Source organism: Asterias amurensis, chromosome 8, assembly GCF_032118995.1.
Source record: "Asterias amurensis chromosome 8, ASM3211899v1".
NCBI lineage: Eukaryota > Metazoa > Echinodermata > Asteroidea > Forcipulatida > Asteriidae > Asterias > Asterias amurensis.
In genome coordinates, this window is record NC_092655.1 from 3881752 (window position 1) to 3898489 (window position 16738).

The 16738-nt window shown below is 36.2% G+C and overlaps 2 protein-coding genes across 2 annotated transcripts in view; both read left to right on the forward strand.

The window, feature by feature from the left end:
* Positions 1–566, forward strand: part of LOC139940705 (uncharacterized) — a 229869-nt gene extending 229303 nt beyond the window's left edge. The window contains exon 10 of the mRNA XM_071937072.1: positions 472–566. The gene's annotated coding sequence lies outside the window, so the exon portion shown is untranslated. The remainder of the gene's footprint in view (positions 1–471) is intronic.
* A 29-nt stretch (positions 567–595) lies between these two features.
* Positions 596–8963, forward strand: LOC139940704 (uncharacterized). Its single transcript, XM_071937070.1, has 7 exons — positions 596–719; positions 2423–2522; positions 3053–3508; positions 4504–4605; positions 5475–5571; positions 6487–6593; positions 7206–8963. The coding sequence occupies exons 2-6, from the start codon at positions 2449–2451 to the stop codon at positions 6538–6540; spliced, it is 783 nt and encodes a 260-aa protein (XP_071793171.1). The 5' UTR covers positions 596–719; positions 2423–2448; the 3' UTR covers positions 6541–6593; positions 7206–8963.
* Positions 8964–16738: the final 7775 nt, after the last annotated feature.

Here is a 16738-nt window from a genome sequence, read left to right on the forward strand (position 1 = left end):
TTGCAGTTTAACAACGGCCCACTCCCATGATTTAATAAATTCTGAAACTAAATATTGTTTTCAAGGGGGACGTGTGTTTATTGTGTGCCCTACAATAAAGTGAAACTGTTTTTCATGCGTATGAGTGCAGCAAAGGAGCATGATATTGCAATCAAGCTCCTCCTATTTTCACAAAAGATACTAAAAGATACTAGTTAATTTGATTTGCTGAAAGCTCAGCGTGCAACCAAGGGGCCATGGGCCAGCTGTTACAGTGACTGCAGTTCAGGCCCCCCCCCCCCCCCCCCCCCGCCTCCCCGGCTATTTTTCTAGGGAATTGCTCTGCAATTATGGCTTCATATTTCTAAGCTATTTATGTGTTCATATTCGCGTAATTATTTTTGTATTTCGGTGAATTAACTTCAGATAAAACCCGATTAGTAAAAAGTTGTCCTGTTATTGTTAATATGCAAATTCTTCTGTTGTTGAAAGCCGGCCCTTTGCAAGATCACATGACATTACCCGGAATATCTGACGTCACACTTAAGTCAGGGGACCAGCCCACAGATCGTGTAGCTAGATACGGGATCTTTGGACCAGTCTACATGACGTACTACGTCACCAGCAGACCGCCATTTTTAAAGACAATTGGATGGCGTCAACATGTCGAGTGTCTTCTCCGATAAAATTCAGCTTTTACCGACTTCCAAAGACATAACTACACCCAGAAAAGTGTTATGGTGAGTTGCTAACTTGATCAAGATAATTAAGATTCTGTTGAAAGTTTTCCAGTGTAATCCTAAACCTAATCGTCGGTGTGGGAAGTCAAGTTGGCCGGCCGGCCGGCTCGGTGAGCGAGTCCGGACAGGTACCGGTCAATTCGGCCAAGCCAACTTTGTCTCAAGTCAACTCGGTCCCAAGTCAACTCGGTCCCAAGTCAACTCGATCCCAAGTCAACTCGATCCCAAGGCAACTCGGTCCAAAGTCAACTCGGTCCCAAGTCAACTCGGTCCTTCGACCATGCTTTGATTTTGAACATGTCGAAAAAACCTAAAATGTTTTAAATTATTTTATTGCTATTGCTATGCTATCTCACGGTTTCGTGTATCGTAGGAGGTCCTGTTTTCGAGGTGTCCCTATTATCGTTGCAATTCTTTTACCTCTCTGTGCGCGATGTAAACAGTCCCTAGATAAAAATTGTGTGGTTTTATATGCCAAGCAAAGAGTCTCCTCTTCTTTGACCAAAACTTAGAAACACGTAAGGCTCCACTGGTCATTTACACTTGTAAATGCAAAAAGTTTGGTATTTTAGGCATTTCTACAAGGTATAAAAATATGTCATATTGAGGCCATATACAAATATTTGCCCACCGAAAAAGTTTCATCAAACGCTATTTCAATTCACAATTCGTGATGATCAAAATCATGTGACAGAATGTTTTGCTGAGCATTCTTGAAAAAAATACCAAGGCTTAAAGAAGCCATGTGCCTTATATCATTTTCTAACATTTTTGGAGATTTTTATTTTGTAACCCTCGTATCAATACTATTATTTATATCAAAATTTAAACATCAGCTTGTTGATTCAATTATCACTGTTTATTTATACAATTTATTATAAATATTAAGAAAAAAATAGAAACAAAATAAATAGAAATCAGATTTTGAAGCCAGTAATTATTCACTCTTTTTATATTTAAAAAAAAAAAATTATTGTTTGCAAGTTACCATGGTAATTTTAAAAATTTAATAAAAATATATTTTGAATAAAATTAAGGCAACTGCTGGCTATACAGTCATACACAGAATCTCAAAGAACACTTGTAGTCACTGCAGATTTTTCTTTCATGTATGGCTTCACCGGGAAACCATACTTTCTCGTTTGCCGTGAAAACAGGAAAAACTCAAAACAAATGGGGCCAGTTGAAGTCATCCAAGATCGGTGTGTGGTGTGAACATTTCAATGTCCTTCAAGTTTTAATACATGTTTGCATACTTCGTATTAACAAATGAAGATAATTAGGGCATCGGTTGATATATGGCATCCTTATTTTTTTCCAATTCAAATAAAAAAGCATAATAGCGTGATAACTGGTAAGCAGAGGATACAGTAATTATTTTTTTAAGTGGGTTAACTTGTTATCATGTTTATAAATATGTTCGTGTAATAAAAACTGAAAGCCTGGTTCATACTTCCTGCGAACGCGATACAATGACGTCACCTACCCTAGGTTTTGGAGCAATAAATTAATTCAACAAAATAAAATGTGTTTTCGTCCCTACCTACCCTTACTTGTGAGCCAGTGTATCAGTAGGTAACGTTAATAGGTTTTGGGGTTTTTTGCCTTATTTATATGGCCAAAGATTACACAGTGATGATCAAAGCAAACATCAAATTATTGCTGCAATTGAAGAAATATTGTTTTTATTTGTTTGCATTCAGGCTGGATACAGTAATGCCATTGCTAGATGAAGTCTACCTCCCTAAAAGTAAATGCATCCTGCCCAGTGTCAATGTACAGCAAAGTCTTCTCCAGCAAAAGGTAAGCTTACACTAGTTTCAACGTGGGTTCAGTAACTTTTACCCTAAATGTGACTCTGTACAATGCAAGCTTGGCCGTAACAGCCACTGCAAAAAAGTTTAATAAGCATTTATGCTAACGAATCAAGCATGTCTGCATCAACAGTTAAATTGATCTTCAGTCGACTCCCGTTAATACGAGGTCCACCGGACTGACCCGTTTTCCTCGTATTATCCGAACCTCGCTGTATCCGATCGCGGTAATAATCATTAAAAAGTGCATGACACCATTGCCGCACGTGTACACAGATGCATGGAGGAGCTGCAATGGACTACTGTGTGCATAGAGTAGTGTGTGATGTACTGTACTGCACAAACAAGCACAAAATTCGGCTAAAAATTAGCTCGGCACTGAAAGACTTAAAATGACTGCTTTAAGCTATATCGCCAAAGATTACAGTGACGGTTAAAATATTATTCATTTGTTCAATTGAAGAAAAAAAAAAAACCTCACTCCATTACAAAATACTGTTTTTATTTCTTTGCATTCAGGTTAGATACAGACATGTCGTCAGATGAAGTCTACCTCCCCAAGATGTCAAGGTACAACGAGGTCTTCTCCAGCAACGAGGTCTTCTCCAGCAACGAGGTCTTCTCCAGCAACGAGGTCTTCTCCAGCAACAAGGTCTTCTCCAGCAACGAGGTCTTCTCCAGCAACGAGGTCTTCTCCAGCAACGAGGTCTTCTCCAGCAAAGAGGTCTTCACCAGCAACAAGGTCTTCTCCAGCAACGAGGTCTTCTCCAGCAACGAGGTCTTCTCCAGCAACGAGGTCTTCTCCAGCAACAAGGTCTTCTCCAGCAACGAGGTCTTCTCCAGCAACGAGGTCTTCTCCAGCAACAAGGTCTTCTCCAGCAACGAGGTCTTCTCCAGCAACGAGGTCTTCTCCAGCAACGAGGTCTTCTCCAGCAAAGAGGTCTTCACCAGCAACGAGGTCTTCTCCATTAAAAGGTAAGCACCAGTTTTAGCATAAAATAGCAACTGAAAAAGGGGTTTACAAAAAGGTTAATGCTAAAGAATCAATGATGTCTTCATCAACAGTTGTTGAACTGTTATCAACCCAATAGCTTAGGTAAATCAACAGATTTTTGACACATTGATGACAATTTTAAACACTTTAAAGTGTTTTTTTTTCTCTAGAGATTTGGCACCTTTTATTTGAGATCAGATTTCAAATATCTGACACTGATTAGTAGTGTTAAACACACAGTGAGCAATTCGCCACATCATAACATTTTTAACTGCCATGCATCCACAATAACTATAGATCACTCAAACTAATTTGACTATATAAATTTTTTGGTGAGTTATTTAGTCAAACAGTATGAAGTTTTGTTATAATTTGATCTGAAAAACTAGCACCCCCCCTAGTGCTTTTCTCACTGTTTTGGCTGCCTGCATGGTTCCCGGCAATTACCCATACAAATGAAAGTTGAAATCAATTTTGTGTCGAGTTATTGTTTGTTCATTGTATAAAGTTTTCCCTAGTACCATTTTCTCAGAAAACCAGTCCAATAAAGATTGTTTATCTTTCAATGCTATGCACTTCCCTTTGTCTTGTTTTGATCCAGTCCATAGTTACTTGTACACTTCACAGTGCTGTTGATTTGTACGCGCTTATACACTTTTAATTCCATTCAGCTGGACATTAATATTATTATTTTTTTTTTTTATCATTATGAAACCATTATTGAGTTTTTCTTCAATGGTAAATGCTCTCCTTGCTATTCTTGGTCTGAAACTAAAAAAGCTTGTTGTTTGATTCAAAGTGGAAACAAACATGCACTTACTTTATTAACTGAAAGAGATTAAAGCAAATGTTTTGAATTTACTTATATGTGCCAAAGATTACAGTGGTGATCAAAGAATTATCAAATTGTGGCTGCAATTGGAACAACACCACAATCCTCTCACAAAATATTGTTTGTATTTGTTTGCATTAATAGGCTAGATAAAGACATGCCACTGTCAGTTGAAGTAAATGTGTCCTGCCCAGTGTCAAGGTACAATGATGTCTTCTGCAGCAACGATGTTTTCTCCAACAAAAGGTAACCACTAGTTTCAACATGTATTAACCCTAAATGTTCTGTATTTGGATTGACTCTTTAAACTACAAGCTCGGCCTTAAAACAGCCAAGTATAATGTTTTCCAGCATTGAAAGATTATGCCGCATTGAAAGATTATGAAACCATTATTATTCAGTTCTATTACCTTCTTATAACAAAAGACCTACATGTAAAATAGTAATTTTGTTCGAGTTAATTTAATCTTCAATGATAATTGCTCAAACTAACCTTCAAGGTCTCTCCTTGACTTAAAACTTTAAAAAGCTGAGCATTTATGTTCAAAGCGCAAACAAACATACACAGGCACTTAAAGAGTTTAGAACCCTCTTGCTTGTTCTGTATTCTGGTTGGCTGAAACATGGTCATGTGGGGTGAACTAATATATAGTCTAGTGATCGCGTGTGCATGTTCTGCAGAAATAGAATAGTGCCCACCGGCTACTAATCTTTGAAAATAGTGCCCGGTTACAGTGCCCTCTCTTGACGTGAACCGTGGACAGCGACTACAAAGCTTCCTTTTGTATCAAAAACTCTGTTCTTATTTAACCTTTAAGAACAAGGTGTGTTATAAAACACATATTGACTGGCATAATTCGGTAACTAGTGTACGTCTGTTTCCCCTCGGTCCTGTGACTGACCGGAACGGGCTTACTTCCCTCGTCCTCCTCAAAGTCCCTCGGTGGAAACCTCATTGCAAGTCATTATGTGTATATTAGAGCAAGTGTTTTGAATTTACTAATATGGCCAAAGATTACAGTGATGGGCAACCAATATCAAATTGTTGCTGCAATTGAAGAAAAACATCACCACACTCACTAAACAAAATATTGTTCTTATTTGTTTGCATTTAGGTTTGATACAGACATGCCATTGTCAGATGAAGTCTACCTCTCCAAAAGTTGCATCCTGCCCAGTGTCAAGGTACAATGGTGTCTTCTAAAGCAAAAGGTAAGCACCAGTTTTAACATTTAGGCCCAACAACTTTCTACCCCAAATGTCCTAGAATTGACTACTTACATGTACAAGCTTGGTCTTAAATCAGCAAGTGAAAAAAAAAAGGGTTTATAAACAACGATTATGCTAAAAAATATTATTGAACTATAAACAATCCTTAGTTCAGGCATGTGACTGGACAGAATGGCGGGGAACAGCCATGCACAGTAAGAAGAGAAGAAAATTAGACTGGAGAGAGCAAAATAGACCTATTATCCTGTTTTCGAAGTTTGCACTTGGCCTGTGTAAAGATTCTAGCCCACCTACATCTCTGCCCACGTTACAGATAGAGTAATTGAATTTGTTTTTGTCAATGTAATGATGACATAGAGGGACCGTTAATAAAAAAAATCAAAAAAATAAAATATAACTCAACACTGAATACTGAATACAGCTGAATACAGTGCCTATGTTGAAAAAAAACAGCTAAAAACTGCGAGGTGACCAACTTCATCTCTGGCTGCAGCATTTTTCAAAAATACCATGCATAATCTGTTGTTAGTTTTGAACACAACCCTTTTGTAGGTTGTCAGCTTTTTTATCTGCTTAAAAAAAATTGCAAACCTTTTCAAACCAACTTCATCTCTGGCCGCAGCATTTTTCAAAAACACCACACATAATCTGTTGTCAGTTTTTCACCTTTTCAAATACAATTTTGGAAAAATCATTCAAAGTACAATCCATTTGAATAATTAGTTTTTACAGACTACCTCCACAAAAGAACTATGTTGATTTTAAATGTTTACACCTCATAAATTACCTTAAAAGCTAAGTGTGACAATTTAAAAGGTTGCGTTAAAAGTACAGCCTACATACCTTACAGATGTTTGATTTCAATTAACACATTATTTCATTTGTTTGTATTTGAAGGTATCTTATCCGTTACAAAAAGTGTATCCTGGAGAGAGATCTGCCGGTGCCTAATATTGGCCCAATTTCTACACATTAACAACATAGATGTGTGAAGCTAAAAACAGGTGTGTGATATTCCCAAGCGTTGTGTTACACTAACATCAAAGTGGGCTGTTTTAGCAGCACAAAACAGACTTCACCCCACATGCCACATGCCATAACATTCTTGGGAGATCATGCTGGCACCACGCCTAACCAAGATGAATGGCCCTCCCTACAGATTGATTACAGATTACATATTAAAAAAATGAATACATGTTTATACTAACAAACCCCTTGGTAATTGTCATTTGCACTTAATATTCTGGAATTTAGTCTTTCAATTTTCATGTTTCTGCATCATGAAAATTTATAAGTGAAAGGATTGGAGTGGTATTTTGGGGAAAGTAATGCATTAAAGAAACCAAATAAGCAATTTGAATCTCATGGGATTCAAGCTTCGCTCACAACACTGCCAAGAGTTTGCTGTCTCGATTAAAAACATTATTAATTTTAACTTTGATGTTAACATTCATGACGAGCATGTCTTATGCAAACTAAGGTCTTTGTCTCATTTGAACTGAGATTTCATTGACAGAGTCGATGAAGGGGAGGGTGGTAGCTCATTTGAACTTTCCCTTTGTCATACACCGAAATGGGTTAGCTTTATACAAAATTGTTTTCTTAACCTTTTACAGCATGAGAAAGCTGATATGCAGCAAATAACTCTCACTACAATCACGAAGGCTTCAGAGTTTGAGGGAAACAACTCTTCAAGGTATTCTACTCATCTAGGATTATTGATGAACAACCAACCAACTTGTTGATTCAATTTGTAGAGTTGTAGAAATGTTAAAGGCACTGGACACTATTGATATTTGCTCTTATTAAAATGGTATTAAAACTTACTTGTTAATGAGCAATTATGAGAAGCTATTGATAAGATAAAAAAGGGTGAGAAATGGCTCCCTTTGGAGTGATGTAGTTTTTGAAAAGAAATAATTTTTCACTCAAATAATAAGACTTCAGTCCTGAGGCCTTTTATAGGAATCTGAAATAGTACAAAATGTGCAACAAGGGTTTTTTCTTTCATTTATCTCTTGCAACAATGATGACCAATTAAGTAAAGAAATTCACAGGCTAGGTATTTTATGCTTGTTGAGAGTGAGAATACTGGTCTTTGACAATTACCAAATGTGTCCAGTGCCTTCAATTAATGGTGTAAACACTGATGCAATCTTACTTCTTTATAGAAAACATTATTGTAAAAAGTAAGTGCACCATTCTCAAGCAAGAGCATAATGTGTATTTTAAACTCATTAAATGGTTGGACTGAAGTGAAAGCACTGATGGTGCAATGGTACAATTAGTGGCTATGTGATGCTTCAGTAAAGAGTAGTTCAAGGGTTTGATAAAAAGCTCTTGCGATGGCCCTGTATAAGATCATATTCGCCAGATTAAATTGCTTGCAAGGTGCACTTATTTTAGAATTCCGAAACTTAATTCAAAACTATCATCAAGTAAAAACAAACATTGGTGTAAATTTTAATCTGATTTTGGATTTCCGTTTTACTCTTAACAAAAGGCTTTTCAAAAAATCTCCCAAAACAAACACTACATGTACTTGAAGTTGGGGCCGTTTGCTCAATAAAATGTTTTTTACTTTCTCAAAGGTACTCATAATTGCATTTAATGACATTGAAATTATGAGCTATGATGGCAAATTCACAAAAGGAATGCCATATAATTTTTAAATCCAAAGCTTTGTTTTGTACATAATAATGTATTTCAAAACTTGGTCTTATTTGACCAAATTTAGGGGTAAAACACTGACATTTTGGTATTTACCTTGAAATTAACACTATTCACAGTAGTTCTTGTTCATCCAAATATAGAAATATACTAAAATATTGGTTTATAGTCTCAATTATAGACAGTTTCATGGTTGTCACACATTTATGACTGAGCACAGATTGTCTGAAAACAGACATCTTTGCTTTAAAAGCTTGAGATGAAAACCTATCTTGTTGACAAGTTTGCAGGTTGAGTTGAATTTACTTTTTCTAAAAAGCCATAGTTTATTTCCTGAGGATGTCTTCATTAAAACAATGCATTCGCTTAAAAATAGTAATTAAGAACAATATCTGTCTAAAAGTTTGGGCTGTCTAAATGTAATTTCCTCAAACTGGAACCAGTAAAAAATGCACAAAATATATGTCTTGAAATGTTAGTCAAGTTTGGGGTTTACTTATTTAAGGTGCCCAAACAAATAGTGAAGTATCCCCAACTAAGTGGTGTAAATTTCATTTTGTTTATAAGTTAGACAACTGATATTAATTGAAGATAAAACTAAACGAAAAAGTGTAGAAATTATCACTCTCAAAACAGTGAAATTAATAGTGTATAATTAAAATGTTTGTATCTTATTAATTGGAGTTGTCAAATAAAATGATTCTATAAATGTAGCAAGAAATCTCTCTCCTTCCATTATTTTAGGTGCATATAGTACAAGTAATGTATTATGGTTACAGTTTTTGAAGTTATTTGATCCCAGACTTAACCAAACTTGAGTTAAACAAATCCGACCCGCTTAAAAATGGACTGAATATCCTCTAAATTCTTTTCCAGCAAAGTGGAATATGGTGCAATTTGTCACATCTTCAGGTCACTAAAAAAGACTTTACCTTTAAATCATACTTTAAAATAAACCATTTTAATATTAAACAAAGTTCCACCCCTTTAAACTCAATTTTTAAGAAGTTATTACTAAACCTTTGTCACACCTTTAAGCCACCACAAAAGCCCTTACTTTTAAGTCATACCTTAAACTAAATCATTTCAATATTAAAAAAGAAAGTTCCACCCCTTTAAACTCAATTTGAAAGAAATTATTACAACACTTTGTCACACCTTTAATCCACCCCAAAAGACCCTACCTTTAAATCATACCTTTAAAAAAACCATTTTAATATTAAACAAAAGTACCACCCCTTTAAACTCAATTTGAAAGAAATTATTACTACACCTTTGTCACACCTTTAAGCCACCCCAAAAGATCCTACCTTTAAATCATACCTTAAAATAAACCATTTCAATATTTAAAAAAAAGTTCAACCCCTTTAAACTCAACTTGAAAGAAATTACTACTAAACCTTTAATTAAAAATTACCCCCATTAAGATACCTTTGGCGTTAACCAAGAGTAATGGCTTTAAAAAGAAATACCTTTAAAAGTATTGTTATTGTCAGTTTAAATCAGGTCCCCCATCTGAACAAGTCCATCCGATCGCACAAAGTCCTCCTCCCAAACTAAGCCCCCATCCGAACGCGTCCATCCCATTGCCCACAGCCCTCATCCCAAACCATCCCCCAAGCTCCCATCTCAATGACTCCATTTGATCGCCCCAAGTCCTCCTTCAAAACTAAACCCCCACCCCACCACGTCCATCCCATTGCCCAAAGCCCTCATCCCAAACCATCCCCCAAGCTCCCATCTCAATGACTCCATCCGATCGCACAAAGTCCTCCTTCAAAACTAAGCCCCCACCCCAACACGTCCATCCCATTGCCCGAAGCCCTCATCCCAAACCATCTCCCAAGCTCCCATCTCAATGACTCCATTTGATCGCCCCAAGTCCTCCTTCAAAACTAAGCCCCCACCCCAACACGTCCATCCCATTGCCCGAAGCCCTCATCCCAAACCATCCCCCAAGTTCCCATCTCAATGACTCCATCCGATCGCACAAAGTCCTCCTTCAAAACTAAGCCCCTATCCCAACACGTACATCCCATTGCCCGAAGCCCTCATCCCAAACCATCCCTCTAAGCCCTCATCCCAAAATATCCCCCTAAGCACCCATCCCAACACGTCCATCCCATTGCCCCAAGCCCTCATCCAAAACCATCCCCCTAAACTCCCATCTCAACGAGTCCGTCCGATCGCCCCAAGTCTTCATCCCAAACCACCACCCAAGTCCTCATCTCAACACGCCATCCCATTGCCCCAAGCCGTCATCCAAAACCATCCCCTTAGCCCCATCTCCACTAGCCTAACCCATCATCCAACCCACCACCTCCAAGCTCTCATCACCAGTCCCATCCCCCACCCCCATCGAAACAATCCCAACCCATCTCCCTCACTCCATCAGTCCTACCATCATCCCAAGCTGTCATCCCAACCAGCCCAACCCAGAAGCTGACTTACTATCCAGCAACCTCCCTGGCCCCTCAGCACTTAGAAATTTTACTCCCCGAGCCAAGCCCCAAGGCCCTTGGTCAGCCCTTGGTCAGACCTCAGATCAGCTAGAAATCCAAGGGTTGAGCCAGGGAGAAAATACTTTTAAAAAAATTTCTAAGTCAGCCATTTTTAACTTCATCACTCCAAAAACCGTTAGATTTTCATAACAGCTCGGTAGCACAGCAGTGAGAGAGTGGGCTTACAGAGCTGAAGGTCCCCGGTTCAAGCCCTACCCATTTTTAATAAAAAAATTTTTTTTTCTTATTTAATGGTTAAAAAAGGCTCCCCAGGGGATTTGAACCCCGCCTGCTCACAGCTCCAGGATTCCTGGAGCTGTGAGCTAGCCCACTGCGCTACCCGGCTTCTTAAAAAAAATTCTCGGAACTAATATTTAAACCTTAGAATGGAGAGGTCAAATTAAAAAAAAATTTAAATGCACCCTATGACCTTTGACCTTTGCATGGGCCAAAAAATAAAAAATTAAATGATACTAATGTGTTGGTGTTCGTTATCTAATAGTTTATTATACCATTTAAAAATAGCATAAGATTACACATAATTACAATACATTTATTTCGCAAGTTAACGTACAGACTACAGAGCACCAGGCTATCTTAACAAGTACTTTAACATTTACAAACTAATTAGTTCATAAAATTAACAGAGTAAACAGACCTTATGCACATGACGTTATTTACGTCATAATTTTACCTCTAATTCTAAAGTGTGTTGGTGCGCTATGTTAAGTACGAACTAAATTTTTATAAAGTTAATTGTCTCCCTTATTAATATTTTTAAAGCAAAGTTAAGTTTAATAATTAAATTTTAAAAAAACAAATAGAGAACCCGGTAAGACTACATACATAGAGCTTGCAATGCAAGCAGTTTTATACATACTTAAGTATACGTACCATAACGCATAATTTAAAAAGCTAATTTTACCTCTAATTCTAAAGTGTGTTGGTGCACAGTGTTAAGTACGAACTAAATTCTTATTAAGTTAATTGTCTCCCTTATTAATATTTTTAAAGCAAAGCTAAGTTTAATAATAATAATAAAAAAAAAATAGAGAACCCGGTAAGACTACATACAGAGAGCTTGCAATGCAAGCAGTTTTATACATACTTAAATATACGTAACATAACGCATAATTTAAAAAGCTAGTTTGGTTACTGCATAGAGGGTGCTCAACTATCCCACTGCTATTTTATTCATTCTTGGTAACAGCACCCTCCTACACATACCTCATTTAAAGTACACCTTTTAAAATTACCATTTCTTATAGTCATACACAGTATTTATTTAAATTCACATAATGGGTACCAGCAAAGACTACAGAAAGCTTGCAATGCCAGCAGTTTTATACATAGTTAAATTTACGTAACATAAGCATAATTTTAAAAGTTAATTTGGTTACTGCGTAGAGTGTGCTCAACTATCCCACTGCTATTTTATTCATTCTTGATAACAGCACCCTCCTACACATACCTCATTTAAAGAACACCTTTTCAAATTACCATTTCTTATAGTCACACACCGTATTTATTTACATTCACAAAATGGCTACCAGCAAAGACTACAGAAAGCTTGCAATGCAAGCAGTTTTATACATAATTAAATTTACGTAACATAACGCATAATTTTAAAAGTTTATTTTGTTACTGCATAGAGGGTGCTCTACTATCTCACTGCTATTTTATTCATTCTTGATAACAGCACCCTCCTACACATGTATCATTACAAGAACTTCTTTAAAATTACCATTTCTTATAGTCACACACAGTATTTATTTAAATTCACAAAATGGCGACCAGTAAAAACTACAGAGAGCTTGCAATGCAAGCAGTTTTATACATACTTAAACATAGTAACATAATGCATAATATTAAAAGCTAATTTAGTTACTGCATCGAGGATGCTCCAATATCTCAAAATATTTTATTCAATCTTGATACCAGCACTTCTACACATGCCTCATTGATACAACATTTTTGTAAGTAAAATTTCCTACAAAATATAAAAAAAACGATACAGAAGCGAGGCTGCGTTTTCGCACGGCTTAAGCGATCGATCGTGACTCGTCGTAAAGTATTTTAAAATTTACTTTGGTTACTGCATAGAGGGTGCTCTACTACCTCGTACTATTTTATTTATTCTTGATAAGAGCACCCTATTACCACATGCCTCATTGATACAACATTTTTTAAAGTAAAATTTCCTATGATATATAAAAAACGATACAGAAGCGAGGCTGCTTTTTCGCAAAGTTTAAACGATCTATCGTGACTTGTCTTAAAGTAGTTTACTTTGGTTACTGCATAGAGGGTGCTCTACTATCTCACTGCAATTTATTCATTCTTGATAACAGCACCCTCCTACACATGTCTCATTAAAAGAACACCTTTTAAAATTACTATTAATTTCTTATAATTATACACAAGATATAAAAGAATACTTAAAATATTTCTTTAATCCCCAGGTCAAACATAGGATCATTTTGTCCTTAGAACACACTGATAAAATTTTCACAGAATTTAATAAGATAACCATGTGTTTATGTAATAAACACAGTTTTTAAATTACTATTAACCTTACAGAAACGAGGCTGCTTTTTCGCACGGCTTAATCGATCGGCGCATCAACTCGTATAACTGCGCATCAGTTCGTAATTAACACATTTACGGATAAATAACATGTTAATGTAAAATAAAATGCCTTTTCACAACCTATGATTTATCATTAGTATTTCTTAACATTATTATGTTTAAATTAGCCTACAATTTATCATTGTTTTTTCTTAACATTATTATGTTTAAATTAGTTTAAAAAGAAGTTATTAGGCCTATTACATGTATGAGGTATTTAAAAGTGCAAAGGATGTTAAGTGTTTCTTATTCAAATAACATTCATACATTTGTTAGTTCAAAACCTCATTTAATTTACGGCATGTTAGTAGAAGACACTACAGATTATTCATTAAATCTTTTCAAATTTGTTAGTTACTGGATTAAGAGCATTCTTATAAAGAACAACAAATTATAAATTGTTATAACATTCATACATTTGTTAATTCAGAACCTCATTTAATTTATGGCATGTTAGTAGAACATTCATCAAAAAATATTCTCAAATTCATGAACTACTGGATTAAAAGCACTCTTATAAGACTTTAAATTATAAAATGTAATTTTTTTCTACTGATTAAAATATAAATTTGTTACTTTGTTTTATAAATTTTAATCAAACTATATTTCATTTGTTTTCACATGTTAGTGGTAAGATTTAATCTAAAGTAAAAAAAAAACTCGGCCATAATAAACAGACTTCGTTGTCAACAAAGCCCAAACTACGAATCATTTATGAATGTTTTTAGTAAATGTTTCTATAATTTTTTATTTATTCCTTGAGTTTGCCCAACCCTGTAACTTGTTAATGTTTCACCCTTGTTGTATGTCCATTTGTCTATAAATTAAGGTGAAATAAAATAATAACATACTACAGTGCATTTATAGGGTTTTTTGATACCGTATGAAAGCTTTGATATTGGTCGCAATATCTTTAACGTGCTATGACTTTATGTCCAAACGACTTACACTCTGACACAACTTTTTTAACAGTTAGTGTTGCACAAAAACATAATGTAATCCCTACCTAAAGATTCAAGATTTAAAATGGGAAACTCTGATCATTTTAACGTTCTTATGTTTAATTCATTGTAGTACGTATTTTAAAACATAAAATTGCTAGAGCTGTTAGTTGTAACATTTGTTCATATATTGGAATTTTGTCATATAAATATTCATCAATTTTTAATAATTTCATCTTGTGCAACACGCATTAACACAATTATAAGATTTTTTAAAGGCAAAAAAATAACAATAAATAATATAGAACTTGTATTTAGATTGAGCATTTTTGAATTTTAAAAATAAAATTTTCATAACAATAAGATGTGCTAAAGACCAAAAACATTTAATAACATTGATTAATTTCATTAGTTTATTAATCGTAAAAACACAAATTTTGTAACAGTATTTTTGTTTAAACCTTTTATTTTGTGTTATATATAAATATTTTAGAAACATATAATTTGGTGGATTAATTTTGTTACATTTTGTATTATTAACATTTGTCTATGAATAATAAACAAAGTACAATAACTGCTCCCGTGCATTTAAATCTTTTAGACAAACAAGACCTATGTGATGACACAAACGTGATATTTCTGTAACATATTCAACACACGAAAAATTTACGTCCGCACGGCGCACGCTCAAACCTATCCGCAGCAACCTCATTTCTATAACAACAAATTAAACCAGTGAATACTTATTTGGAGTCTTACAACAACCAACCAAAGGTACTGTAAACAACATTGATAAAGTTTAACACCAAAATTCACTGATAGTAATGCATACACTTATAAATAAGTAAACCACTGTAAGCAATTTATTTAAGTTCAAATTTGTCCTATCTAATTGGGGGGATTTTGTCAACAAAATTAATTAATGGGTTGTCTTTGCCTAAGAAAAGGGAGTTTGACCGTGAAGAAGCAGCACACACCTCCGCACAAGGCAGAAGCGGCACACACCTCTGCATCACTGCAGAAGCGGCATGCACCTTTGCATGACAAGTGCAATCTCACAATGTCACCATTATAGGAGCTGATACTCCCATGATAAGAGACAGACTATAATGGGATACACTGCAAGACATCATACTGGGGAGACGCACTTCAACACGCTGTCGCCTCCCACATCGACGTATTTTTGTTAATAAGAAAGAGTTATTCCATTCTGTTCTATATTTATCATTTCATTGTGGGGGATTTCTTCAACATAATAAATTAATGGGTTGTCTTTGCCTGAGCCCAAAGGAGTTTGACTGTGAAGAAGCAGCACTACTTCCGCCTGAGGCAGAAGCGGCACACACCTCCGCATTAATGCAGAAGCCGCATGAACCTTTGCATGATAAGTGCAATCTCACAATGTCACCATTATAGGAGCTGATGCTCCCATGATAAGAGACAGACTATAATGGGATACACTGCAAGACATCATACTGGGGTGACATACCTTCAACACACTGTCGCCTCCTACATTGATGTATTTTGGTTAATAAGATTAGATCAAGAGTAACCCGAGTCTATTTTATATTCATCATTTCTTTTTGAGGGACTTCTTCAACATAATAAATTAATGAACTGTCCTTGCCTGAGCCCAAAGGAGTTTGACTGTGAAGAAGCAGCACTACTTCCGCACAAGGCAGAAGCGGCACACACCTCCGCTCTAATGCAGAAGTGGCATGCACCTTTGTATGATAAGTGCAATCTCACAATGTCACCATTATAGGAGCTGACACTCCCATGATAGGAGACAGACTATAATGGGATACACTGCAAGACATCATACTGGGGTGACATACCTTCAACACACTAATGCAATAGCAATGCAGAACATGGACATAAGCTTATAATAACTAAAATATTTATGTGTTTAAGTAAACCATTATACATAAGTACACCATTGCAAGCAGCTTTTTGTCATCAGATTTTGCTGATTGTCATCCTGATTAGCTTAGTTCAATTAGCAGGGCTACCAACGTGCAGGTTTCAGGATACCGGCCCCACGCGCTTTCTGAGATCGTAAGAGCCAATTGCACCGCCCCCTAAGTGGGATGGGTCCGGTCCACTGTCCCAACTTCGGCGCCAGGACAGCCTCCCTACTCTTAGTAACGCGGTCCCTAGTTGAAAGGACTAGGGACTACTTCCGTTGGTCAACCATACTTGTGATAACACCGGCACCATCCTGACAGATGAGGAGCCCAAATGCACCTTTAAGATCAACCACCCAGTGGCCCGAGCCGGAAGTAGGACCCCACATGCCACGTGCACGTGTCCAGGTCCCTTTTCGATCGCTTATTGCATAGCATAAAAACGCGTATGTGCTTGCTTGCTTGCAATGGTGTACACATTTACAAGATAATAACGGTTTAC